Source organism: Castanea sativa, chromosome 2, assembly GCF_040712315.1.
Source record: "Castanea sativa cultivar Marrone di Chiusa Pesio chromosome 2, ASM4071231v1".
NCBI classification, from domain to species: domain Eukaryota; kingdom Viridiplantae; phylum Streptophyta; class Magnoliopsida; order Fagales; family Fagaceae; genus Castanea; species Castanea sativa.
In genome coordinates this window covers 51,639,847-51,654,094 of record NC_134014.1, presented here as the reverse complement: position 1 = coordinate 51,654,094, position 14,248 = coordinate 51,639,847, and the positions used below count along the sequence as shown (strand labels likewise).

The window sequence follows — 14,248 nt, the reverse complement described above, 5'->3', positions numbered from 1 at the left end:
GTTCAACTCTTAAGATTCAATCATGTCGCTACTTAACTAAAAAATAGACTTCCTTCCCATGAGAAAAAATCCATATGGTAGAATTTTAAAAAGGGAACTTAAGGAACAATACCTAAGTACTATACCTAAGTCTTGCTCTTAACATTTAACCCTTTGTGATATTGTTTTGTGTGTAAAATAATAATTGTGTAACACTTGACCCTTGCTCCTTGAGGTATTGTTTTAAGTGAAATTCAACTTTAAAATACGTCATTACATTAGCAACATACTCTTCATTACAGTTTATGGTTAACACAAAACATTACTGCTTGAGTTTTTTTTTTTGTCAGGCTTAGCTCCAATGTCTAGTAGCACTGGACTCGTTGAGATTGATAACATGTGTCCACTTTTAAACACATGTCACCATCTGATTGGGTCCAGTGCACTAGGTACACTGGAACTAAACCAAGTCCCTTTTTTTGTTGGTAACATTAGGTTAAGTATTAGGAAAATGTTAACGAATGTCTTAGGGGTATTAGTTTATGAACTATTTTTAGAAACAATTTATAAGAAAATGATAAAGTAATTAATTTTTTTGACAACTTTTTATATTTTTCATAAAAATAGTATTAAAAACTTTCTTAATATAGTTTATTAATAATTACTCTAAAGGTACTCGTTAACATAATTATTAAATATTATACTAAAAACTTCACCAAAGGTTTTTGTATTTTGCGGGGAAATCCACCCGGAGATTTTGTGTACTTTTTCCTCTTTTTTTTATTTTTTAACTTTGATCAAGCAAGTGAGCCATCTGGGCTATATTTAATTTTGGGCCCATGGAGTTAAGACTTTCAGTGGGCCTTATGTGATGCACAAATTCATGGCTTCTCAAGGAATATATATATCCCCACCCCTGAACGAGGCTATTCTTACACCCCCAGTGCTAATTCTCCTGTAACTCGGTGGCAAACTTAAATTTTATTATTGTAAGTGGTATGTGGGTTTGAGAGAGAGAGAATGAAATTTTTATATTATTTGTTGGTATAGTTTATATCATATTAATAAATTGTATATAAAAATAAAAATTGGAGTCTTGAGTTTATTGTAAAATAAAATGGTAAAATAAATAAAGTAAATTTTGAAAATATAAAAATTACCTATTTTACATTTTTGGATGCCATTGCTCTAAAAGTGTGGATATTGTGACATGAAACAAATAATTATTCGGACTTTGACCAAGAATAATTTGCACAAATAAATGAATAATCACGTGCTTTCCTTCCCTAGCTATTAATCTACACTGTGTGAAGTCTTTCTAAATAATCACGTACTGCATAATAATTGAGCTGGATACGATGGTTCTGTCATCGAGATCTACAACAAGCATTTAATGTCTCTCAATTTTTTGGCAATCTTAAGTTTTAGTCAACTCCTGCTTTTGTAATTGTCCTTGGATCTACTTAGGCAAAGCCTAAATCTTTCTCACACTCGCTCATCCATCAAGCCAGGTTTTGCACATGCAATGCAAGCAGAAACTTATTGGCACTACGTACCTTCACCAAAGAAAATTTCCGGCAAATATTATCTGTTGAATGGAGACTTCTTAACTTAATCAATGTTCTTATCCTGGGAAGCTCTCTCATGCATGGTGCTTATAAAATTGTAGTCACCGATCTTCAATATTTGGAAAAAAATGCAAATTGCTCTAATCTATACAGTACTCAATTGCCCTTTATCTATCTCAGGGACAAGAAAAAGAAACAATAAATAATATTTCCCCACTAAATTTGATTTTTTTTTTTTTTTGAAACTCCCACTAAATTTGATTTCTTTTACAACTTATCATTTTTGTCATTATTATTTAATATAATATTTCACCACGTAATTAACAACAATATTCACACATGAATATTCCAACATTTAGAGTCACTAGTTTTACCATGAAATTCTTAGAATACAATTCACCTAAATTTTATCATGCTAAGAAAAATTTAAAGGGTAAAATTCAAAACTGACTCTCTAAATTTTAACAAATGTTAATGAAAATATCTTAATTGAATAAATCTGAAACTTAAAAGACTGAAATGAAAGAAAGTAAAGTTAAAAAACTGAAATGAAATCTAAATAAACTTAGAAGGTCAGTTTTGCATTTTAGTCTAATTTAAATAAATATACACAAAAATAGTTCTATTGGTGTTTGTTTAAATGTTGATGACATGGTGAAATAAAATTAACTCATTTTATAATAAATGGAAAGAGTTTTGAAATCCCCGCAAAGTTATTTAAGAGGATTATGTTAATGGATGTCCTTTAAAAAATTGTTAATAAACTATATTAAGAAAGTTTTAACACTACTTTTATGAGAAATATACAAAGCTATCAAAACAATCAATTGCTTAATTATTTTCCTATAAAATGTTTCTAAAAATAATTTCTAAACTGCCCTTAGGGCACCATTAATACTACCCTTTTAAGAATTCTAGAAGATTTTAATTCATTAAAAAAAAAAAAAGTTATAGCGAAGGTTGACATGGAATAGGTTTTCAGGATTATTTAAATTGACTATATATGCTAGCTCAATGGTTTGGACAACTGGACTAATAAATATTTATTAATTCTCGTTGGAAGCCTTGTAGTTGAACTAGTAATTGACATCTCAACTTTGTTGTAACTATTGAATTATTAAAAAAAAAACCTTGATAAATTCCCTTATTATCTTATAATGAACTTAGAAATATTCTTTTTTAGGTTATATATTCATGTTATCATGCATTGTACGTAAGTATAATATTTCTCTTGCATATGCTCAAGGTTTTGATTCTTTTGAAGATACAGCCTGCAAATATACTGCCTAAAAAATCCAATAATTCACCTAGAAAAACATACGGTATCGAAGCACCTTTACATACTCATTCTCACCATTAGAGTGACAAATTCCAATGTTGATTATGATCCCAAAGTCCAAACCAAGAAATGACAACATATTCATAAATTTATACAAATAGAAAATACTAGTCTGTACCACCGACAACAATTAATGAGAAAAAATTTCAGAGAAATAAAACCAGCATAAGCCCGAAAGACTCGCTTTTGTTTCAATGGTTGCACATGTAAACAGCACTATACAATTCCCATTGACCTTCCTCACCCATCACTATAATAACTTGCCTATTTCTTCGACTTCATTTCTCATTTGCATTGATCATCAGTGTGTATCTCTCTCATTTTGCTAGTCACTACTTATTTCCTTGACAGCCATGGCGAGTACTAGTGCGAGACCCTTTATGTTGCTGGCACTTTGTGTCCTCCTCCAAGCTTTTATTAGCGCACAGAGCTCGGGGAGCACCTTCCATGTCATAGGTCGTGTCTACTGTGACACTTGCCGATGTGGGTTTGAGACCCCTGCTACCAATTATATTCAAGGTACCAACATATATAAATCTCATTTTGAATACGGTCCTGTACAAGTCAGAGTTATGGTTATGCATGGTTGGAAATTTTGTCAACTTAAAAAAGATAGTTTCATTGTCACTTACCACTTTAATCTGACATGTTTTCCATTTCTTAGGAAGGTGGTTTAACCTTCGAAAAAACAAACTTGGCAGTCCTAAACGTTGGTCATTTTATATGACATACTGATATATGTATGTGTCTATAGTAAATCTTATAATCCTGCAATTATTGGTCTCATTAGTCATTACCATTCATTTCAGTCCATCTTCTAGTCAAGTAAGAAGTAAATAGGATCCATCACTCTCATCAATATCTATTGACCTTTTCATTTACAACTTGACTCTAGTGATCCTAACAATAAGCCAAGATCGTGCCTTTTTCTTTGGTTATGTGTAGACAAATGGGACATATATGTAGACCTAATATCCACATTAAAAGTACTAATGTTAATGTCATTTCCATGTAATTTTTTATCTTCTAGTGTTAAAAAGGAATGAGCCAAATGTGTGTGTGTGTGTATATATATATATATAAACCTATGTCAAAGACTTCCCATTGATCATCCAAGCAGCATTTAGAGCAGATGCTAGCATGACCTCTTACACTAGCACTCATCATTCATATTTTTTCCCCCAATTTCTTTCTTATTTCTTTCCAAATGGTGCTTTATTGTCTTGGATTGAACTGTCCATTGTGAAGATGCTTTAACATCATTTTGTAATAGTTGGATATCATGCTTATTGATTAGGTGCAAAGGTTAGAATTGAGTGCAAAGATAGGAAAAGTCTACAGGTTGTGTACAGCAAAGAAGGAGTGACTGACTCAACTGGAACATACAACATCTCGGTTGAAGATGACCATCAAGACGAAATATGTGAGTCCGTTCTTGTTAGCAGCCCAGTGGCTGACTGCAAATCAGCCGACCCAGGACGTAGCCGCGCCACTCTTGTACTCACACGTTACAATGGTGTCATTAATGAAAATCTTTCTGCAAATGCTATGGGGTTCCTCAAAGATCAGCCATTGTCTGGGTGCACCGAACTGCTCCAGCAATACTCACCTGATACATAATTGAAGGACCAATTTCAGTATGTTAGCTAGGTGTTGTTGGTTTAAATAATTTTTATGCTGTATGTTTACTTGTCATTGTTCTGAATGATAGTTGTATGTCATATGTACCTCTTTAGTTTGTTGGACTATAAAGTTCTAAACGTCATGTTTTCTTCATCAATGTATCTTTGGTCACTTAATTGTGGCTTTCATATTGTAGCTTCTTGTTTGCGTACCTAGCCAGAGTTCATATAAAATTAATGACATATCAATTTCCTTTCCCCCGATGGATTTGTTGCACTACATATATATCCCTAAATATGTCTGTTGTTTATAAGAAATTTGATATGATTACTACCTTATGGATCTGATTCTTCTGAAATATTCTTTTGCTTCTCAAAGCTACAAAAGAATCAATGGTCCAAGTTAGAAAATCTACCCTCAATACTTCATATATTTATAAAATAATTAGAGAGAGAGAATTGAATCCTAATTCTGCCTACTAATGACTCCAAGTAATGCCACTAAATTATAAGGCTTTCAACTAGTTTATAGCTAATAATAGGAATAAAATAAAATATAATAAATAATGATTTAGAATATTCTAACTACCTTGATGCATAAAAGAAAAAAAGAAAACTAAAGTAGGATTTGTTTAGTAGGGACAAGGGTACATAATTTTGCTACCAAGTAGTGTGTACAAGAAAGAAAACATGAATATTGTTTTCGTCTTTTAGATGCGTCTTAAGCTTAGCTTGTTGCAAGTAAAATGAAGTTATTATAGTAATTTAATATCCATCTATGTGTCAAAAGGATCACTCCCAATTACATGAAAATGAAACTACATCTCAAGCCACAGATATGAAAAGGTATTTCACGCATTAATTTGTATCATTCCTTTCAAGGCATGTGAGTTTCACATAGTTGTGAGTCGACACATTAAAAGAAATATGATATATAAACCTAATATTATTGCACAAACACAATGTTTCTGTTATCATGGCCTTTTTTTTTTTTTTTCTTTTTTCTTTTTTCTTTTGGCTAAGCAATGCTTTGATTCAAAGAAAAGAAAAAAGAAAAAGGATTAACTAGGGGGATTTACTACTGTCTCTATCCTAGGGGCAAAAAACAAAAGTCAAGAATAGATGAGATGGGACCAATCTTGAGATATTAGTAAAAAGAACACATCTAGCATTATTATGGGCTACAAAATTTGTATTGAAAGCTTTATTGCTATCTAACACACAACAATTGTATTGAAAGCTTCGTTGCTTAGATAGAATATACTACCCTTGGGGACTAGGTTGAGTAACTTGTCAAGAGAAGCAATGGTAACCCTTGAAAAGCGGTGAAAGTGTTTGTAAAATTGCTTGTAAAAATGCCTTGACATGGGTAGCTTGTTCTTTGTAAAAAAATACCTCACAAAAGGCATCAATTTGTCAGCAACCACTCATTTTCTGCATGGCACTTAGCCATTGAAAGAAGATTGTAGGTCTTTGTGGATATGATTTTGTGCTTTTTAGCGAGATATCATTTACCACTGCCTCTCTCGATTTCACTTAAAACTGATTAGATTCGATGAAGAACCAAATTGATTAGACCCGATGCTGCTCCCGGTCGACAATAGGTCCTCCGTTCTACCACTTGTTGGATTTGGGTCAAGTCCAAGTGGAGTCCAAACCTAATTTAGACTGACCTGTAGATAGTCGTAGTTACAAGCTCAAGTAAGCTTGGCAAAATAGAAAAAGGAAAAGTTTCTTTTATCCCCCAAAATTTTAAATTTTGACATTTAAATATCCTCAAAATTTTGGCGTGTCCGCCATATAATTTCAAACAGAGAAAACTGGTATTAGATAGTGTTAACAACAATTATATGGTTTCAGACTTTCGGTTCCATGGCAGAGAAGAACTATATTAGTAAATTCTATTGATTTTGCATCTTTTTATTGGTCGGGAGTACAAGATCAACAATGCAACAAGCAGATCAAACTAAATAATTTCCCAGCAAAAAGAACGGGGAAACAAAGATTCTCAGAACAAAACAGTGTCAATAATATAGGGTTTCAATATATTATTTTGGATTATCATCTAACATTCTGAAATTCCCTGCCCGCTAAACTTACAAGAACCATTTGATTTGAACTAAAATTTGAGACAATTGAAATGGCTAGGGATTAAAATAAAGTATATAACAGATTTGGAATTCATAGAAATTTTGTAGAAAATTATTAATTTTCAATCCAACTCATTATTCACTTCAAATATATACAAATATTTCAACAATGAAAAAATAGACGATATATCTAAATTAAATGATAGAATACAAAATTGACAAGGAGAGATCCTCTCAATCATTCACAATCCCTGGGTGCATTCAGTTGTGAGGCAAACGCCAAAAGTCTCCACTAACATACCTGAATCTGGTGCCATGTTACCAACATCTAAAGTACTGAAATGCCTAAAATCCAAAATTTTCATTACCATTGATTTGGGAAGGCTTCTCGGTAATTTGCATCTTCACCCAATGTGAGTTGTCTTGTAGTTGAATCCTTTGCCCGTGTATTCAAAAGCCTCTGAGCTATCCTATCTTTCGGTGTCACTTTCTTGTGCAGCATGGATGAGAGTGTTTCCTTCTTGTTTCTGGCTGACAGTTTCTCACCATCAGTCACCCCCATATCTTCTCCAATAGATGCAGATCTTGAAGTTGATGTCAAGGCAGCATCCCTTAGAACTGTTTCATTGTGCTCCCGAACTTTCGCAAGCTTTGCACGCTTCAGTGACTTTTTATCAATTTCTCTCTTATTTGCTACTTCTTTATCTCTCTCACGAACATTCTTCACAGCTTGTTTTGCTAACTGCTCAATGGAATTGATCCCCAAATCAAGAGATATCTCTTCTTTTAAAGAGTTTTGATTGAGTGGCTTTCCTTCATCATCTCGAGGTATGATAGGTCCATGAAATGGACAAACTCTCAGGTCTCTTCTCTGACAAAGTCCCCCTTTGCTCAAAGGAGCCCTGCAGGGTTGAATGTCAGTTTGCTGCTCTTCATAAAGAGTTGCATGTACATTCAGTTCAGGCATTTTCTCAGCTGGAATAACCGCGTCATAGTCCACCCTACCCCAGTGACTTTCAAGCTCCAATCCCCGCTGGTTAGCCAAAACCTTCCTGTGTGAACCCCAGTTATCCAAGAAAGAGCCCCACTTCATCACAGGAGCTTCAGCCAGAAGCTTACTTCTTAAAGGGTCCAAATTGGTTTCACCACCTTCAGGACAGAGAATCTCATTGTCATTACAATCTTTTTTACTGCTTTCAGTAGTTTTATTTTTTGACTTATTAGAAGTTATTTTCATGGAAAAATATTCATCGTGATTATTGGGAACAGTAGATCTCTCATTCTCAAGTGGTCCAATCTTACCCTCCTCCCAGAAATCATCTTCTTCTTCATCGCGATCTGCAGTAGTTGGAAGGGCACAACCTGATTCTTCACACTTCTTCTTCACTGATTTGAGACGATTTTGTATATCAATTAACTCCTTTAAAGCGGAATCTCTGAACCTGTTGTCTGCTACTTCAACCCTTAGAAGAACAGAAATCCATTCTTGAACTGAAACAAAATGCTTTGTCTCTAGAAGCTTGTACAGCTCCCTTAATGCATCAAAAACCACTTTATTGTCAGTGTTCTCGTGAACCTTTTCCCCTTCTTTTAAAGTATTGAGACGGATTTGCAGTAGTTCAGAAGAACGAAACTCTTCAAAATATTCATCATCTGTAGGAGGCAGAGGCATAAATTCCTCATTTGTACGGACTATGTCTAAGCATTCCCCAATCTCATCAATGGTAGACATGATCTCTTCCTTAATAGATGAGAAATTGTCCTTGAACATTTCAAATTTCTTTAGCAAAATCTCACTTGACCGCCTTTCACGTTCTGCTCTCTCCTGCTGAATCCGAGCTGCATTGGCCTGTAGATTAGGAAACTGCAACTTAAGGGTGTTTTTAAGGTAATCAAACCCTAATCTGAGCTGCCTGTAATGAATCCCAAAGGAAAAGTTCCACTTCTCCAAGAATTCGATTGCCTTAGAGCACAAAATAGAAGCAATAGCAGGAGGAGCCGGGAGAGGCAGAGTTCTTCTGAACCCAACACTCAAACTCAGCAACTGATCCAAGTTGTCAACAAGGATGCTTCTGAAAAGCTTCGAGCGCATGAACAATTGGTCAATTATCAGGAGTGTCAGGTACCTTACCTGTACCAATCAAATATTGAAATTCAATTATTTACCAGAATGTTAAACTAAAACCCACTAATAAACCAACAAATCACCCCCACCCCTAATAATAATCATAAAAACGAAAGTGAAAAAAACCCATGTCAATAACAACCACAAAAGCTTTAGTCCCAAATTTTATGGGTCAACTATGGATCATCAACTGATTGGTAAGAATTGGCCACATGCATTATTTTCATTAACAGATTTTATATCTAATCAATTCTTTTCCTTAACAGATTATATAATAGCATAGCCAGCCTAATTAAGGATCATACCTCACCTCAACATAAGTAAATATCATAATTCAGAAATAGGCTATATTGAAGTTTTATGTTACTTGTATCTATTCCATACTTGTAATTCTTCCTTTAGCTCCAGGTTTCCTCTTCCTAGGATATTTTTCTCGGTGACAAGGCTGATACATTTTTTTCAAAAACTTTTCTATTATACTTATCAAAAAAAAAAAAAAAATATCATAATTCAGAAAAATATATTAAATCTATCTTAATTAAATTAAAACTGCCTGCAAGCTACTTGATAGCATATAATATATATTCATTAAAATAATCAAATAAAAAGTAATAGAAATTAGTGCGAAAAAAGAAAGAAAGAAAGAACAAAACAAACACATACCTGAGAGTGGTTGCGCTTCATGAGATCCAAAAGGGTATTGGCGGCGAGTCGGAGCTCTATATCCGAATAGCGGACAATGGATTTGATAGCCTTAAGGAGACGTGGGTCCACCTCAGCAGCTGTGGAGTTGGTCGCCTTCTCTATCAGACTCACCACCTTCCCTCCGTCTCTCTCTCTCCCCTCTTCCATTATCATTTATTTATCAAATCAAACAAGGATACTTGCATACTGCTATGCTACGTTCTTATTCTTCATAAGCCCCGTTGCTTTACAAACTTTTACTTTAAAAATATTTCTAGATGGCAATCCGTTTTAGACTAGTCGTTTCTTTCACCTTCTTCGCGGCAGCCCGTTTTGCTCTTTTATCCAAATAGATTGTGGGCAATAATAAGAATTCACGACATAAACCTGGCTAAGAGAAACCACCTACAACATTTAAGATTCTGTGAGGTGAGCTATATAGAATTGAGTATATTTTTCCCAACAAGAAGATTTTAGTAAAAAAGACAAAGGGGACAGAACTTTGCCAACAAAATTGGAATCCTTTTGGCATGGAATTTAAATTGAAAACAACTCATGCCATCAAAACCCTCAAATGTCTAGAACTTATATCCCTTTAGGAATATAGCAAGAAAAATTAGGTACTCACTAGGAGTAACTGGGTCATGTTCAACCTCTTTATCTGTAACTACCTACTCCAAATGCTCAACAGCATCGGCAACCAAGAAAAACCTAGCAATTGCAGATTTTTCACATTTCTTATGTGTATCTAATGAGAAGACACTTGCTAATCAATAATTATAATAACCTTTATGAAATACTAACATTGAGATGCTGCAAGCAGTAAGATTAAAGATGGTTAGTCATTGCAGTACTTTTGTCAATAGTTGCAACATGGTGATAAGTAAGTATATCATCACAACCAAGGAAACACCTTCACTTTTTTTTTTTTTTTGATAGGTAATAACAGCTTTATTGATAATGAAAGCACAATAAATTTACAATAGTAAACTCACTGCACTGAAAAGAATACAAACCAATCAAAAAGAGAGACTAACAGAATTAAGAAAATCAATCAAAGAATGACAATGCGTAAACCCCCAAATCCGGGACCACTCAAACAATGTCCTAAGTAGCAAAGACTTCACATAGTCTACAAGTCTCTCAGTTTCCTCAAAAGTACAGGCATTGCGTTCCTTCTAAATTAGCCACATAAGACATGCTAGAACCATATTCCACACATTTGAAGTGTGACTCCCCAACCGGTTCCACCATGCACATGCACTAAGAAGAGAAACAACATTCTTCGGCATCACCCACTAAACCCTAAACAAACGAAGGACTTCACTCCACAACGTATAAGCATGCTTACAATGGATCAATAAATGATCCACAGTTTCCTCTTCACATCGACAAAGGCAGCACCAGACCGCCAAATATAAAATTCCCAAGTAATAAAAGAAAAGGCTAAAATAATTTTAAACTAAATAATCGTCTCTTATGAACTTCAATGTATGCAGCAAACTACAGCAACAATAGTAGAGACCAATTTGCACACAAAAAAAAATATTGAGATAAGTAAGTTTTTGTTGACATCTTTCCCTAAGAACAACTTTTCTCTGATAAAGAGGCTGAACAGTACCAGTTACTCCTAGTTTTTGTTTTAAAATATTGTTGCAAACACCATCAATAAAGAACATCCAAAATGAAATCAGTGCATACATACATGATTTTATCAAGAACTTCTAACTGCCATTAGCCAAAATAGCATGCTAAATTTCTGTACGTTTCAATTGAAAGTATCAAAAGTATTCAGTTTGCATGAAGGTACTACGACTCATTTTCACATCTATTATAAATTTTAATCTCTCCATTCTGACAATAAGAATCCAAAACATTTTTAACTACAATACTTGCAATAGTACTAATAAACAGTATAATTTGTCACATTTCAAACTAAAGCAATAAATATTCAATTTCGTAGACACAATAGATCACAATAATAATACATATAAAAAATTCATGAACTTAGAAGAGTAGGTGTTTATTCGTTTGCACGTATCTTGTAGGAACACTTCGTGGCATATCTGATCAAGTATTATATATAGCAAATTTCATCCATCTGCATAGTCCATTGCTCTATGGCCAATTGTTTTGTCAATGTGCCAGCCAACATTAACGCCTATATAGTAACCGACTGAAAAAAATAAGACCAGCAATGTGTTGTTGTAAACAAATTAATTCATTCGAGATTCTAATTCAAAAGGCCTCACTTTGGCCCCCTGCATTCCGGCCGCGATCAATAGAATCTTTTTAAAGAAAAATTCATACCCAACAGCTATATATAAAGATGACCAAATCCCGAATCGCAGAATATATTCTCAGAATGAGCCTTTTCACAATCATCATTATTATAATTTCCACATAATCTAAACATGAAAAAATCACAACTACAAAATTTGAACTAAAGTTATAAACTTTGACACTTTCACTATCAAACAGGTACAGGAAAATTTGAATTTGAAACTCATAACGGAGATTAAATTATAAACTTACTATTTCAATCAAATTTAACAGAAGATTAGAATAATTGAAACAAAAAAAAAAAAATTTGTGAACTTACCCAATCAAGTTTTGGCCGGAGCCGCCGAGTATTGGCCGGCGCCGCCTGGAGCCGCTAAGACCGAATTGTGTTTTTGAGTATTCTGGAGCAGCTTTTCTTTTTCTCTCTCTCTCAGTTTTCGTTTCGGGTAGGGTAGGGAATTTGGGGTGGGTTTTTTTGATTTTACGAATGAGTAGAGAGAACCCCGTATAGATAGGTTTTGTTTTTGTGTTTTTTTTTTTCTGACTTTTTTTTTAATTAACTTTTTTTGTAAATTAATAAATAAATAAGAGGGTTTTTTTTTTTTTTAAAAGGGTAATAATGATTTACATTTATCATAATTCAAAATTTCTATATTTTTCAATTACAAAAATACTTGGAATTGTTATATTTTTCAATTATGAAAATACTTAGGGTGTGATAATAAGTATGTTCCCTCAAAAAAATTATTTCACCTACAAATACAAATTTCTCATAACATTCTAGATATTTTTATGATAAAAAATATAGCAATTTCGAATCATGATAAATGTAAATCATTAATCTTTAAAATGAAATATATATATATATAAAAGCAGTGACTAGTTTTTTACTACTTACTTGAGATTCCAATGCATCTTAATGCTCAAACAATGACTTCTTCGTTAAATTGTAACTCAATCTTGAGTTAAACAAGGCAGTTCATACAATGATATAGTTTCATAATCAATTTAAAATTTTATTAAATTATTATAATTTACCACACAAATAGATAGATTCTCATGTGTAGCACTGATTTGCGACTAATAATATATATAAAACCAAAGACGTTAGACATTTAGTTGACCATTGACCTTATAATATTTGTGTCACAATTTTATATGTCAATATTTTAAATTTTTTTTTTTTAATTGGACTAAAATTCTACTCCAAATTTAAACACTCATATAAATAAAAAAAATTGGACAGTCTAATATACAAATACAATCATAATAAATGTAAGGACACAATTCAAATTCACAAACTATGACTGGAGGTAGATGGGCTTGAAAGGCCTTTCTTTACAATAAATTTGTAGAGGATGAATTTGTAATCTAGATTTCAAGGATGGTTTAGACAATAAGAGAAAGAACGGGCTTTGGGCCCAATGGGACAAATTAAAGAGTTGTTTGCAAGAGTAAGACTGAGAATTACTCCTCGGACAAAATCCGAGGATAATTTATAATAGTATTTCCTTAAGTTTGGATACAAATATTGATTATCATGTACTATTGGCTCTTTTTCTTCCTGAAAAAGCCTCCCTCTTCCTCGTATGTCTTCCCTTCTATTTATATTCCTCTCATTCTCTTCATCATCTTCCACTTTATGGTTGCAATCCTGATTTCGGATACTTGTCCCATCCATTCTTCCCTAAAGCCCGTTGGGATTAGGGACCAAGTTCCAAACTCCATGCTCAGGTCCCATCCTTCCATCTATACAGTCAGCGTATCAATTACAGAGCTTTTAATGTATGGGCGGTGGTAGCAGCTTTACTTTAGATATTCCACCGCTCTTTCTATTGTCCTCCACGTGTACTGTGTATTCCCATAGTCGTAGGATTCTTTATAACATAACCCGGGGACACTAAACTTCTCTTCCTATGTCCTCGGCTTAACAATCCGAGGACAAATCTAATCCTCGGACCTATTTGGGCATTTAGATACTCCAAGATCATTTTGATATCTTTGGATTTGAGTTTCTAGCCCAAAAGACTTCGTTGGGCCATCCTTCATAAATTACTGGGCCCAATACCCCTACAATAAATATTTATTAATGATTATCAAAATTATATCTCACAGTGTCATATAAAAGCACAATCATAATAAATACATATTCTTTGTTTTCCTTAAAAAAAAAATAAATGCCTATTAATAAATATCATAATTATCAATTTTCATATTTACTATTTCATGTGAGAATATAATCAAATAAATTTTTACTAATAACTATCAAAAAAGAAATAAAATAATTTTTTATAGATAAAATCATATTTTATTTATTTATTTATACAAGATAAAAATTATATTAATCTAAGCGTATATGGGTGTGAAATTCCTTTCTAAAGACTTGAACTCCGACCACCATGCCCCACACTCTACAATTACTTATACTTGTTGAGTAATTATCGTACTAAGACTATACAGTAGTAAATTCATATTTTATTGAAGTGGTTCAGTGGTTGATTATAATAAATAAAATTATGAAGACGACACGTCATTTAGTTGCAGTGACAAAGGCTATA

At 33.3% G+C, this 14,248-nt stretch overlaps 2 protein-coding genes across 2 annotated transcripts; one reads left to right on the top strand and one right to left on the bottom strand.

The window, feature by feature from the left end:
- The first annotated feature begins 3,146 nt into the window (after nt 1–3,146).
- LOC142623199 (protein DOWNSTREAM OF FLC-like) lies at nt 3,147–4,716 on the top strand. The gene is made up of 2 exons (XM_075796593.1): nt 3,147–3,405; nt 4,184–4,716. The coding sequence occupies exons 1-2, from the start codon at nt 3,240–3,242 to the stop codon at nt 4,504–4,506; spliced, it is 489 nt and encodes a 162-aa protein (XP_075652708.1). The 5' UTR covers nt 3,147–3,239; the 3' UTR covers nt 4,507–4,716.
- Nucleotides 4,717–6,688: 1,972 nt separating this feature from the next.
- Nucleotides 6,689–12,187, bottom strand: LOC142625944 (UV-stimulated scaffold protein A homolog). Its single transcript, XM_075799704.1, has 3 exons — nt 12,010–12,187; nt 9,387–9,812; nt 6,689–8,729 (listed from the first exon to the last, which is right to left on the bottom strand). The coding sequence occupies exons 2-3, from the start codon at nt 9,579–9,581 to the stop codon at nt 6,963–6,965; spliced, it is 1,962 nt and encodes a 653-aa protein (XP_075655819.1). The 5' UTR covers nt 9,582–9,812; nt 12,010–12,187; the 3' UTR covers nt 6,689–6,962.
- Between the last annotated feature and the right edge of the window lie 2,061 nt (nt 12,188–14,248).